This window comes from Mirounga angustirostris, unplaced genomic scaffold (assembly GCF_029215605.1).
Source record: "Mirounga angustirostris isolate CCGP_5_RB_7025 unplaced genomic scaffold, mMirAng1.0.hap1 SCAF_16, whole genome shotgun sequence".
NCBI lineage: Eukaryota > Metazoa > Chordata > Mammalia > Carnivora > Phocidae > Mirounga > Mirounga angustirostris.
Window position 1 is genome coordinate 49,989,083 of NW_026991724.1, and position 12,847 is coordinate 50,001,929.

The 12,847-nt window shown below is 48.3% G+C and overlaps 1 protein-coding gene across 4 annotated transcripts in view; it reads left to right on the forward strand.

Moving 5' to 3' along the window:
• RELB (RELB proto-oncogene, NF-kB subunit) overlaps positions 1–12,847 on the forward strand; it is a 29,067-nt gene that overhangs the window by 10,521 nt on the left and 5,699 nt on the right. For 2 of the 4 annotated variants that reach the window (XM_045891722.3, XM_064581958.1), the window contains 4 exons: positions 6,251–6,408; positions 7,782–7,873; positions 8,036–8,167; positions 9,712–9,816. In XM_045891722.3, the coding sequence (XP_045747678.1) occupies positions 6,251–6,408; positions 7,782–7,873; positions 8,036–8,167; positions 9,712–9,816 (487 nt within the window). The remainder of the gene's footprint in view (positions 1–6,250; positions 6,409–7,781; positions 7,874–8,035; positions 8,168–9,711; positions 9,817–12,847) is intronic. The other 2 variants (XM_064581956.1, XM_064581957.1) reach the window with 1 other exon arrangement.

The window sequence follows — 12,847 nt, forward strand, 5'->3', positions numbered from 1 at the left end:
TCATCTGTAAAATGGGGTTGGAGTTCCCAGCTCCCATAGGATGCTATGAGGAAACCAGGAAGGTGGACCAGCACCAGAGGAGAGGCTCCCTCTTTACTCAGCGAGGTGGTTGTTATTTGATTTGGCTCCAGATATTGTGGCCAAAAGCAGCACGCAGGGCAGAACGTTCTGGTTAAAAGAATGGTTTACTTTGAAATGTATATTCCATCACCGGATTTTCAGGAATGGGGCAAGGGTGATGCATTGAGGGGCATTTTCATAGCCCCTTATTTATCTTTAAGGATTTTGTTTATTTTTCCAATTGATGGGATTTTCAAAAAATATTTTATTGATTTATCTGAGACAGAGAGAGAGAGGGTGAGCGAGAGTGAGAGAGAGGTGGGGAGGGGCAGAGGGAGAGAGAGAAGCAGACTCCCCGCTGAGCAGGGAGCCTGATGTGGGGCTCAATCCCAGGACCCTGGGATCATGACCTGAGCCGAAGGCAGATGCCCAACAACTGAGCCACCCAGGCGCCCCTAACAGGGGTTTTTTTTTCAACTTTGTATCCCATCTTTTTCTTTTTAAAAATTTAAAATCTACATGCAATAGACAAGAATAGTGCAGTAAACATGTCTGTTGCCTTATTTGCTTCATATCTTTCTCTTCCTTTATATAGACATTTATAGAGGGAGATTTGAAAGTCAGTTGGAGATAGGATGACACTTTGCCCAGAATGTTTCGGTGTGTGTCCCTCAAGAACAAGGATGTTTACCTACAATGTAGGAGCTATATAATCATAATACCATCACCACATTCTAGAAACTTAATATTCCTCCAAGGGTATTATCTGATATTAAATCCATATGCTCATTAACCCCCAAATATTCTTTTTCTTTAAAGATTTTATTTTTCAGTAATCTCTACACCCAACGTGGGGCTCGAGCTCATGACCCCAAGATCGAGAGTCGCAGGCCCCACCGACTGAGCCAGCCAGGCCCTCCCCCCCTCCCCCAAATACGCTTGAGAGCTGTTGTTCTTGTTGTTCACTTGTTTAATATTCGGTGCAGGATCACCTGCTGCGTTTAGCTGGCAGGTCTTGCCATGGTCTGAATGTTTGTGTTCCCCTAAAATATATCCATTGCAATCCTAGCCTCCAGTGTGATGGCATTAGAAGGGAGGGCCCTTGGGGAGTGCTGAGGTTATGAGGGCTGAGCTCTCATGACTGGGATGGATGATTTTATAAAAGGGACTCCAGAGAGCTTGTGGGCCCCTTCCATCAGGAAGGGGGCCTTCCCTGGAGCTGGACAACACAGGCACCCTCGTCTCAACTTCCAACCTCCAGCTTCCAACCTCCAACTGTGAGAGAGAAATTGCTGTCATTTGCATGCCATCCAAGGTCATGGTATTTTAGTGTAGCAGCCCGCATGTACAAAGTAGATGTCTTTAGTGTCTTCTGACCTGAGTTCGTTTCTCCATCTGGCTTCGTGTTTGGGGATGTGGACATTTGCAGAGGACAGGATCTATGTTTTGTCAAATGTCCCACGTTCCGTGTTTGTTGGCTGTTTCTGGATCAGATCAGGTTGTGTGTTTCGGCGGGAACACCCCAGTGGTGACGCTGTGGGCTTCTCAGTGTCTCACACCAGGAGACATGGGGCCGCAGTCTGTCTCACCGTCAGTGATGCGGAGTCAGATCCCGTGGTTAAGGCGGTGTATTAGTCTCTCCAGCTGCCGTAACGAACTACCACGGGCTGGGTGCCTCGGACAACAGAAATGTATTGTCTTAGCGCTCTGGAGGCTGCAAGGCCAAGATCAAGGTGTCAGCAGATTTGGTTTCCTCCGAGGTCTCTCTCGTTGCCTTGCAGACGGCCTCCCTGTCACCGTGTCCTTACTTGCCTGGTGTCTCTTTGTGTGTCCAAGTGACCTCTTCTTATAAGGACACTGGACAGATTGGATAGAGCCCATCCTAATGGCCTCATGAACTCAATCACCTCTTTAAAGACTCTGTCTCCAAATACAGCCACATTCTGAGGTCCTGAGGTTTAGGACTTCAACATATGAATTGCAGGGGGATGCAATTTAGCCCGTAAGAGCGAGTGCCCAGCGGGGCTCTTCGTTGTAAGGGTACAGCTTTTCTTTGTAATGAGTAACTTACCTGTGGGGTGATACTTTGAGGCTGTGTTTTCCCCAGCAGGTTACTTCTACATCTTCCCAGGCAGTTTTTCTGGCTTGGTGTCGGGTTTTTTTGTTTTTTTTTGTTTTTTTTAAAGATTTTATTTATTTGACAGAGAGAGACAGCGAGAGCAGGAACACAAGCAGGGGGAGTGGGAGAGGGAGAAGCAGGCTTCTCGCCGAGCAGGGAGCCTGATGTGGGACTCGATCCCAGGACCCTGGGATCATGACCTGAGCTGAAGGCAGATGCTTAACGACTGAGCCACCCAGGCGCCCCTCGGTGTCAGTTTTGATTTCAGAGAGTTAGAACTATAAATATCCAATAATAGGGGATGACCTCATCTGGACATGGATTCAGGATTTTTATTCTTATCTTTCAGAGCGACAAACTGAGGCTCAGAGAGGGGAAGTTACTTGCTCAGGGGCACCCAGCAAGTTTACTGTAGTAATTACTAAGCACTCCTCTGTGCCCGGTACTTAATAATACCCATTCTACAGATAAAGATGGAATAGAGAGGTTTATCATGCAGATGGCCAGTGATAGAGGTACCAGGTCTGGCTTATCCCAAGGCCTCCTGTGACATCTTAAAGATGAGAAGCTTTCAGCCCTGCAGTTCTCATGAATCCTGAGACTGTTGACTCTGAGCTTTTCTGAATCTCCTAATATTGCAGTGGGGAGCTGGTTAAATAAATAGCTTTAACCCCATCTGACTCAGTGGTATTTATAGACAATAGTACGTCCCTCTACTCATAATCATCCCCCAAATCCATAATGCCCTAATATGAAGGAGAAATAAAAGGAAAACAATACAGCATAATAAGCACCTTTATTTCAATGTGTAAATGCTCAGGCACAGCCCCAGGGAATCATGATAAAGGTGGCAGTTGCTTGGACCTCATGAATGCAGGGGCCCATAGACAGCCTGACCCAGCCGGGTGGATTTAGTGAATTAAATGCTGTATGGCCAGGGTTGCGGTTGGTAATGGGATCTTCCAAAGCGGCAAACAACCCTCAGTCTAAACAAAATCCAGTCTTCCCTCAATTAACATGGTGGTCACAGTCCTTGAAAATTCAGTGATTTTTTAAATTATGGGAAAAAGAGGGGCATCTGGGTGGCTCAGTCGGTTAAGTGTCTGCCTTTGGCTCAGGTCATGATCTCAGGGTCCTGGGATTGAGTTCCGCATCGGGCTCCTGGCTCAGTGGGGAGTCTGCTTCTCCCTCTCCCACTGCCTGCTACACCTCCTGCTTGTGCTCTCTCTCTCTGAAAAATAAATAAAAATCTTCTAAAAAATTAGGGGAAAAGGACTATATATGTAAAACGACTAGGTTCTTGGCTCTGATCGATTTAAACAGGTTTGTCCTCGACGTGAATGTTGGCGGGATGATCAGAAGTCTTGCAGGACTTGTGTGGGAACATCCCTGGTATTGCAGGCTGTGTGGGCTGTGGGTCCCCATCACTGTGTCAACCCACATCACCCCCCCAATATCACAGACGCCCCCTAGAGGGGGGTACTCCCCCACAGAGATGCACTCATTCATTGTTTGTTTGTTTACTTATTTATTTATAGGTAGGCAAGGGATTTAGAAGTCCAGAGCTGGCTTTACAGGGTCTTTGATGCCAGGAGGTCCCTGCGGGGAACCCAGGAAAGCCAAGTGGGTCTGGCCCCGTCTAAAGGGCTGGTTTTTATCTGCTCCTGCGTGTGGCTGCTGAACCCGAATTCCAGCCCCAGCTGCCTTAACTACCTTTTTCTTTATTTTTATTTTTATTTTTTTAAGATTTTATTTATTTATTTGACAGAGAGGGACACAGTGAGAGAGGAAATACAGGCAGGGGGAGAGGGAGAGGGAGAAGCAGGCTTCCCGCGGAGCAGGGTGCCCGATGCGGGGCTCGATCCCAGGACCCCGGGATCATGACCTGAGCCGAAGGCAGATACTTAACTGACTGAGCCACCCAGGTGCCCCTACCTTTTTCTTTAAAGAGAATCTGGAAGGGACATCTGGGTGACTCAGTCGGTTAGGCGTCTGCCTTCGGTTTAGGTCATGATCTCAGGGACCTGGGATTGAGTCCCGCATCGGGCTCCTTGCTCAGCGGGGAGCCTGCTTCTCCCTCTGCCTGCTGTTCCCCCTGCTTGTGCTCTCTCTCTCTCTCTGACAAATAAATAAATAAAATCTTGAAGAAAATGGAATCTGGGATCTGGAATAATGGGATGTTTCATACTTTTTATTTTTATTTTTTTAAGATTTTAATTTATTTATTTGAGAGAGGAGAGAGAGAATGAGTGGGGTGGGGGGATGGGGGGCAGAGAGGGGGAGAAGCAGGCTCCCAGCTGAGCAGGGAGCCAGATGCCAGGCTGGATCCGAGGACCCTGGGATCGTGACCTGAGCCGAAGGCAGACGCTTAACCGACTGAGCCACCCGGGTGCCCTTATTATTATTATTTTTTTAAGATTTATTTATTTATTTGAGAGGGAGAGAGGGACAGAGAAACTTTAGCAGACTTGGAGCTGAGCGGGGAGCAGGAGATGGGGCTTGATCCCATGACCCTGAGATCCTGACCTGAGGTGAAACCGAGAGTCGGATGCTTAACTGGCTGCACCACCCCGGCACCCCATCTCATACTCTTTAAATGCAGGCTCCAGATTTTCCCCAAATTTGAACAAAAATTTTCGTCTTTTTTTGTAATTTTAAAGTTTTATTGAGGTATAATTTATATATACAAAATTGCACAAATTTAATGCATACATTTTGATGAGTTTAGATGAAACATTTTTTTAATTACAGAAAAAAGGGAAGAATAGTACAGTGAACACCTGTGCACCCTTAACTTGTATTTGCCAGTTGACATTTTGCCACATTCGCTGTATCTGCCACGCTCCTCCATACAAACTCATGGGCATGCACGCACACGGACAAATGCACACATTGTTTTTGCTAAACTATTTGCACCGTGCGTTGTAGATATCATATTACTTCACCGCTAGATATTTCAGTGGGCACCTCCTTCAAATGAGCTCCCGTGTGGTGACAATATTATTAGCATCCCTAGGAAAATTAAAGGTATCCCATGGTATCACCCAAAGTGTCAAATTTCCCAGTTGTCCCCAGAGTATACTTTATAGTTGTTTCTTCCTCCTCAATCCAGGATCTGATTAAGGATCCTATGTTGCATTTGGTTGTCATGTCGCTCTGACCTCTCCCACCTCCCCCCCACTATTTTTAAATCAAGTTGCAATTGATCAAATCTACATGTACAGCCCTATACATTTTTACATACGTATACACTGTGTTTACCAGCCAGGTCCAAATATATTACTTGTTTGATTTTCACCGAAATAGGTTGCCCATCTTTTTACCGTCTTTCACGACACTGATTTTTTTCACCTGATGACCCGCGATTTGGGCTCTTTTGAGGAATCGGTGAGATTCGGGTGACATACTCCTGGAGGGTTGTCACAGAAGAGATGTCGTGCCTTCCCAGTGCACCCTGTCAGACTGCCCAGGTCATTTTGACTCTGTATTGGTGATGCTGACCTTGATCACCTGATTTAGGTGGCGTCCAGTGGATTTTCCACTGTGAAGGTGCTTTCCTCCACTGGTCATTAGTAAATTCTCTGTGCGCGGTCCTTGGAGACCCTGTGTGCATCCAAGTTTTTAAAACTCATACTGGCCAGGGGTGCCTGGGTGGCTCAGTTGGTTGAGCGACTGCCTTCGGCTCAGGTCATGATCCCGGGGTCCTGGGATCGAGTCCCACATCGGGTTCCTGGCTCAGCGGGGAGCCTGCTTCTCCCTCTGACCCTCTCCTCTCTCATGCTGTTTCTCTCTCGCTCGCTCTCCAATAAATAAATAAATAAAATCTTTAAAAAAAAAACAACAACTCATAGTGGCCAAAGAAAGCATATCTGTGGGGCAGCTATCCTGTTATGAGGCCCCCAGGCCACCAGCCAGAAGCCTTTGGTTTAGGATCTCAGAGGGGTCTTAAGCAAACCCCCTTCCATCATCCTGGAGGAGAAGGTTGGGGAGCTATCAAAGGAGGCCCCAGAGAGTTTGGATGGGTGCAGGTGTCTGCCAGGGGACCCCCAAAATGCACCTGTCTCCCTGCAGCTCCGGGATTGTGGAGGGCTTCGGGAGGTGGAGGTGACCGCCTGCCTGGTGTGGAAGGACTGGCCTCACCGAGTCCACCCCCACAGCCTCGTGGGGAAAGACTGCACCGACGGCGTCTGCAGGGTGAGGCTCCGGCCTCATGTCAGCCCCCGGCACAGGTACTCGACCCCTGACCCCCAACCCTTCACCCCAGGTCACAGAGATGTGGAGGGGCTGAAGGTCACCCAGGGAGACCTTAGGGCAAGGGGCCACTTGGCCAGATTTTCCGCACTGCATTTCCTAGATGGGGAGACCAAGGCCAGGCCTGGGGGCGGGGTGGTGGTGGAGGGGTGTGCCTGGGCCTGGCCCCCTGCTGCACACACCTTCACACACAGTTGTATTCATCCCCATTTTGTCGAGGTGGAAACTGAGACTTGGAAGAGTAAAGGAGCACAGATAGCCGATGGCAGAGCAGGGATTTGACTCCAGACCTGACTTAACTGCAAGATCATTCTTTCTTTCACTTGATAACTTATACGTTTTTAATAAATAAAAAAATAAAAGGTTCAGAAAGACCGTACAGTGAAAAATAAATTTCCTTCCACCTTTGGTCGTGCAGCTGTCAGTGGCCCTTCCTGGAGGCAATTAAAAATATGCTATGCATGTATATTTTTTCTCCCCTTACAAATGGTAGCAGACATTTGTACCTCGTTGTTAAGTTCCAGTACATCTTGGAGAGCATTCCTGTAAGTATTTAGAGCTGCCTTATCCTTTTTCTTGGCTGCATAGTATTCCAATGTACAGCTGTACACCATTAATTGAACAAGCCCCCCTAGTAATCGGCCCTTAGGATGGTTCCAAGCTCCTGTGGCCCTGTTACTAAATGCATGGCTTTATGTATATATCATCTCTTCTCTAGGATAAATTCCTAGAGATGAAACTCGCTGGCTCTGACTTCAGTGATTTACTCTCTGTAAACTTTCAGTGACTTATAAATTTAGCCAAGGTGTAAGGTCGTGAGAGCAGGGATTTTGTCTCTTTTGTTCCCCGCTGTGTCCCCCCTGTATCCCCCCACATGCTGCCTGGCACACAGTAGGCGCTCAGGAAATATTTGTGGAATGAATGAATGCCGCCATATTGTCCTCCCATATGTAATTGCTGATTACATTTACAGTCCCGCCCACCGTGGGTGAGAGTGCTTGATTCTTCACGACTTCACCAGTAGAGAGTGTCACCAAACGTTTTGATCCTTGCTGTGTTGATGAGCTTTTTAAAAATTGGCATCGCATTGATGTTTAATTTGCAGTTTTCTTATTATAAAGGAGGTGGGCTAGTGTTTTCATGTGGTAAAGATGAGGGACATTCCCAGGTGCTCTTGGAGAGTCCCCAACACTCCTGAGAGGTTGAAACCCCAGGCCGCTCCTAATGCTGGGGCCCCTGAGACTGTGAGCCCCAAGGCAGCATCTTTGCTGGAGTCCTCCTGTGGGTTAGGGCTAGACCTGCCTCTTCATGAGTACTTCCCTTCACCCATTCCTCCCCACTCCCCATTCAGCTTTAACAATCTGGGCATCCAGTGTGTGAGGAAGAAGGAGATCGAGGCCGCCATTGAGCGGAAGATTCAGCTGGGCATCGACCCTTACAATGGTGAGTCCCAGAGACTAGCCTGACTGTCGTGTCCTCCTGAACCCCTCATGCCCTCGGCCACCCCGTCCCCTCCCCTTCTCCCTTCTCTAGTATCCACTATCTCCCCAGCCCTCTCTGCCATCTCCATCCCCTACCCTCAGCCTTCCCATATTTCTCCTACAGCCGGCTCCCTGAAGAACCATCAAGAGGTGGACATGAATGTCGTGAGGATTTGCTTCCAGGCTTCGTATAGGGACCAGCAGGGACAAATGCGCCGGATGGACCCTGTGCTCTCTGAGCCTGTCTATGACAAGAGTGAGTCTAAGGTGCTGGGCATATTAGGATTGTTGCTGGCCACAGGTCCTGGAAAGACCCACGCACGATGGCATGGACGAACAGGGAGTTATTTTTCTTTGTCTCATTATTAAGTCTGTTCGTGTTGATTCAGCTGCTCAGCAATATCAGGGCAGTGGTTCAGCTCTGTGATTCCCTTGGTTGTGAGCTGGTTGCCGCAGCTTCAGATATCATGTCTGTGTTCAAGGCATGAGGGGCAGTGTCACCCTGTATGGTGTGCAGGCTGTACACTGCCCAATTCCAGTGGTCAGCATTTATTAGGTAGCCTATGGAAACGAGGCCTCCTTGTATTGCAGAGTGCACAACCTGTACCACTGTACTAGGCAATTCTAGGGAAGATGCAGCCTGAGCAGTAATACTTTTCTCTTTTATACAGAACATAATATATTCCCCAGAATCCCCCCGGTAGACTTCTGCTTATGCCTCATTGGCAAGAACTTGGTCTCATGGCAGCCCCTAGTTGCAAGGGAGTCTGGAAGAGCAAGTATTTAGTTCGGGTTTCCATCATCTACAGAGGGAGATGGGCATGGAAGAAGAGATTGGGAATGGCTATTAGGTTTTAGCAGCCACAAGCCTCAAAATGGGGAGGGAAATTAATCCAGTCACGGCTTTTATGTATGCAAGTGATAGAATTCCAATTCAAATGGGTTGAAGGAGAAAAAAAGAAGAAGAATTTGTTTGTTCCATTAACTAAAAAGGTCCAGAGGTAGTAAAGTGCTTCAGGTCTGGCTGTATCCAGGTGCTCAGCGATGTCATTAGGGATCCGTCTCTTTCCATCTCTCAGCTATCCTTTCTTCAAGTTAGAGTCATTTTTGGCACAGCCCTCCCATGGTGGGAGCAAAATGACTGTATGCAGCTCTAGGCTTATATCCTACCAGCTTGGAACCTCTCCCCGGATGCCCAACGACAGCTTCTCTTACCCAGTATTTTTGGTTGGAGTCTCAGGGCTCTCATTGGCCTGGTTTTGGGCATGTGCTCCTCTCTGACCAATCAGCTATGGCCAGAGGGAGGCAATGCTCTAATTGGCTAGATTTGGGGCACGTGATCACTGCTGAGCTAGGGAGTGGGTCCCACCCTACCCGATCCCCAGGACTGAAATGGGGCTGGGGGCTGTTTCCTAGAAGGGAAATGGAGGGGCTCTTAACAGAAGGGCCAGGACTGTTACACAGGCAAAACCACAGGTCTCCACTACGCATTTCAGGCCATTAATCCTCGTCTAAGAAGGGTCTTGATCCCTGACCCTGCCAACTCTCGTCTGAGGGCTGATGGTCTCCCTTTGGCGGGACACTCACTGGACCCCAGCATGGAGGACTCGCGACTGTCCATTGACCCCTCTGAGCATCTTTTTCTCCCCGGACCATGGGTCCCGGGGAGGATTGGACGCCCCAGCTTCCCCATTTCCCATCTCTGCCTGGCGCGGCGTCGGCACCCACGGGGTACCTGCTGAGGGTTTGATGACTGAATTCTCGTCTTTTCTTACATACCACTTCCTCCTGCGCTTGCAGAGTCCACAAACACGTCAGAGCTGCGGATTTGCCGGATCAACAAGGAGAGCGGGCCGTGCACGGGGGGCGAGGAGCTCTATCTGCTGTGCGACAAGGTGCAGAAAGGTGAGGGACCTGGGACAGCGTGTGGGCGGAGTGGCATCGGGTGGCTTGCGGTGCGCACAGGAGCCAGGGAGCCCCGGAGGGTGGGAGCATGAGACAGAGCTGGTTAACGCGGGCAGCGCAGTGGAAGGATCCAGAACTCTGGTTTTGGAGTCAGACTGCAACAGCCCATGGGTTCATTCACTCAAGAAGCTCCTCACTCACTGGTTCATGTACAAAGATGGAGAGCCCTGTGTGATGGACGTGCTGGGTGCCAGGCAGGGCTCCCCACCACGAGCTGGGGTGGGGGGGAGGGACTCTGACTTTAAAATCCGCAATTACATAAATAAATGCTTTATGGTGTCTTGATAAGGAGATGAAGAAAACAGAGAATGGGAGAAGTATCTCCTCCACTTCATTCATGTCTGTTTAAATGTCCCTTCTTCAAATAGGGTTTGAAAAAAACAACTCTGGGCACCTGGGTGGCTCAGTCGGTTAAGCCTCTGACTCTTGATCTCAGCTCAGGTCTTGATCTCAGGGTAGTGAGTTCAAGCCCGGCGTTAGGCTCCATGCCCAGCTTGGAGCCTACTTAAAACAACACCACCACCATAAAACCAACAGCAGGTGCACCCTGCATTGCCTGGCTGGCGAGAGCTTTCCCTCTGACTATATATATCTTTTCTGTATCCTTTGCATTTTTTATCCTGTGACTTTGTTGTAAATAACATCACCACCAAGGGTATTAAAGAGCTAACATGTATCTTGCTCTTACTATGTGCCAAGCTCTGTTATAAGCACTTTCTTTTTTTTAAAGATTTTATTTATTTATTTATTTGACAGAGAGAGACACAGCAAGAGAGGGAACACAAGCAGGGGGAGTGGGAGAGGGAGAAGCAGGCCTCCCGCAGAGCAGGGAGCCCGATGCGGGGCTCGATCCCAGGACCCTGGGATCATGACCTGAGCCGAAGGCAGACGCTTAACGACTGAGCCACCCAGGCGCCCCTGTTATAAGCACTTTCTACACCTCACTTATTAGATCATCTGATTGCCTAACAGTTCTATTAGGTAGATCCAACTATTACTTCCCTTTTACAGATAAGGAAACTAATGCACAGAAAGGTTAAGTAACTTGCACAAGGTCACACACCTAGGCAGGAAGAGACAGGATTTGAATGGTCTGTGCTCATAATCATTCTTCTGGAAAAATAAGAAAGAAAGACGGTTGAAAATAACTTCAGGAAGATGGAGGGACGCCTGGGTGGCTCAGTCGTTGAGCGTCTGCCTTCGGCTCAGGTCATGATCCCAGCGTCCTGGGATCGAGCCCCACATCGGGCTCCCTGCTCAGCAGGAAGCCTGCTTCTCCCTCTCCCACTCCCCCTGCTTGTGTTCCCTCTCTCACTGTGTCTCTCTCTGTCAAATAAATAAATAAAATCTTAAAAAAAAAAAAAACTTCAGGAAGATGGAGAAAAAGTATATTTGGAGAAAGGGGATAGGGAGGAATGGCTGGAGGGGTTGTGGGCACAATTTTACTCAGTGGGGCCAGGGAAGACCACTGTCAGGGGATGCCACTGGAACCATGAGGCATCCATGTGAGTCTCTAGGGAAGAGTAATTCAGCAAAGGGAACAGCAAGTGCAAAGGCCCCGGGGTGGTAGTAGGTTTCACTGTTGGAGGAACAGCAAGGCCAATGGGGCAGGAGGGGAGCAGAGTGGGAGAACCTGTCACAGCCTCAGGGATCCCTTCCAATCCTTTCTCGTGTTCTGTGATTATACAGTTAATGTCTGTCCCCTGCTGGGTTGTATAAGGCAGGGCTGTCATGGTGAGCAGTTGTTTCCCCCAAACTACCGAGTCCAGGGTCAAGCACCCATGAAGTTCTCAGGAAAAAATATTTATTTTTTTTTACTTTTCATTTTTTGGGGGGCCACAAGTTTCACTCTTTAAAATGTTTTTTTAAAAAACCATTATAGGGGCGCCTGGGTGGCTCAGTTAAGTGTCTGCCTTCGGCTCAGGTCATGATCCCAGGGTCCTGGGACCGAGCCCCGCATAGGGCTCCCTGCTCCGCGGGAAGCCTGCTTCTCCCTCTCCCCCTCCCCCTGCTTGTGTTCCCTCTCTCACTGTGTCTCTCTCTCTGTCAAATAAATAAAATCTTAAAAAAAATAAAAATAGGGGCGCCTGGCTGGCTCAGTTGGTTAAGCGACTGCCTTCGGCTCAGGTCATGATCCTGGAGTCCCGGGATCGAGTCCCGCATCGGGCTCCCTGCTCGGCGGGGAGTCTGCTTCTCCCTCTGACCCTGCCCCCTCTCATGTGCTCTCTCTCAAATAAATAAATAAAATCTTTAAAAAAATAAAAATAAAAATAAAAATTAAATTAAATTAAAAAAATAAAAAATAAAAAATAAAAAACCGGGGCGCCTGGGTGGCTCAGTTGGTTAAGCGACTGCCTTCGGCTCAGGTCATGATCCTGGAGTCCCGGGATCGAGTCCCGCATCGGGCTCCCTGCTCGGCGGGGAGTCTGCTTCTCCCTCTGACCCTCCTCCTCTCATGCTCTCTGTCTCTCATTCTCTCTCTCTCAAATAAATAAATAAAATCTTAAAAAAATAAAAAATAAAAAATAAAAAAATAAAAAACCATTATAAAGTGTACAATTCAGTGGCACTTAGTACACTCACAACGTTGTGCCACCACAACGACCTAGTTCCAGAACATTTTCATCACCCCAGAAAGAAACCTCATACCCCATTATGCTATATAAGCACTCACTCTGTTTTCTTCCCTCCTCTAACCCCTGGCAACCACTAATCTGTTTCTGTCTGTGGATTTGCCTCTCCTGGACATTTCATATAAATGGCATCCTACACTATGTGGCCTTGCGTGGCTAGCTTCTTTCACTTAGCTTAATGTTTTCAGGAATCATCCACATGATGGTACGTATCAGTGCTTCATTCCTTCTTATGGCGGGATGATACTCCATTGTATGGATATCTCATTTGTTTATCCATTCGTAAATTGGTGGACATTTGGGTGGTTTCCAACTTTTGGCTCTCATAAAGTATTGCT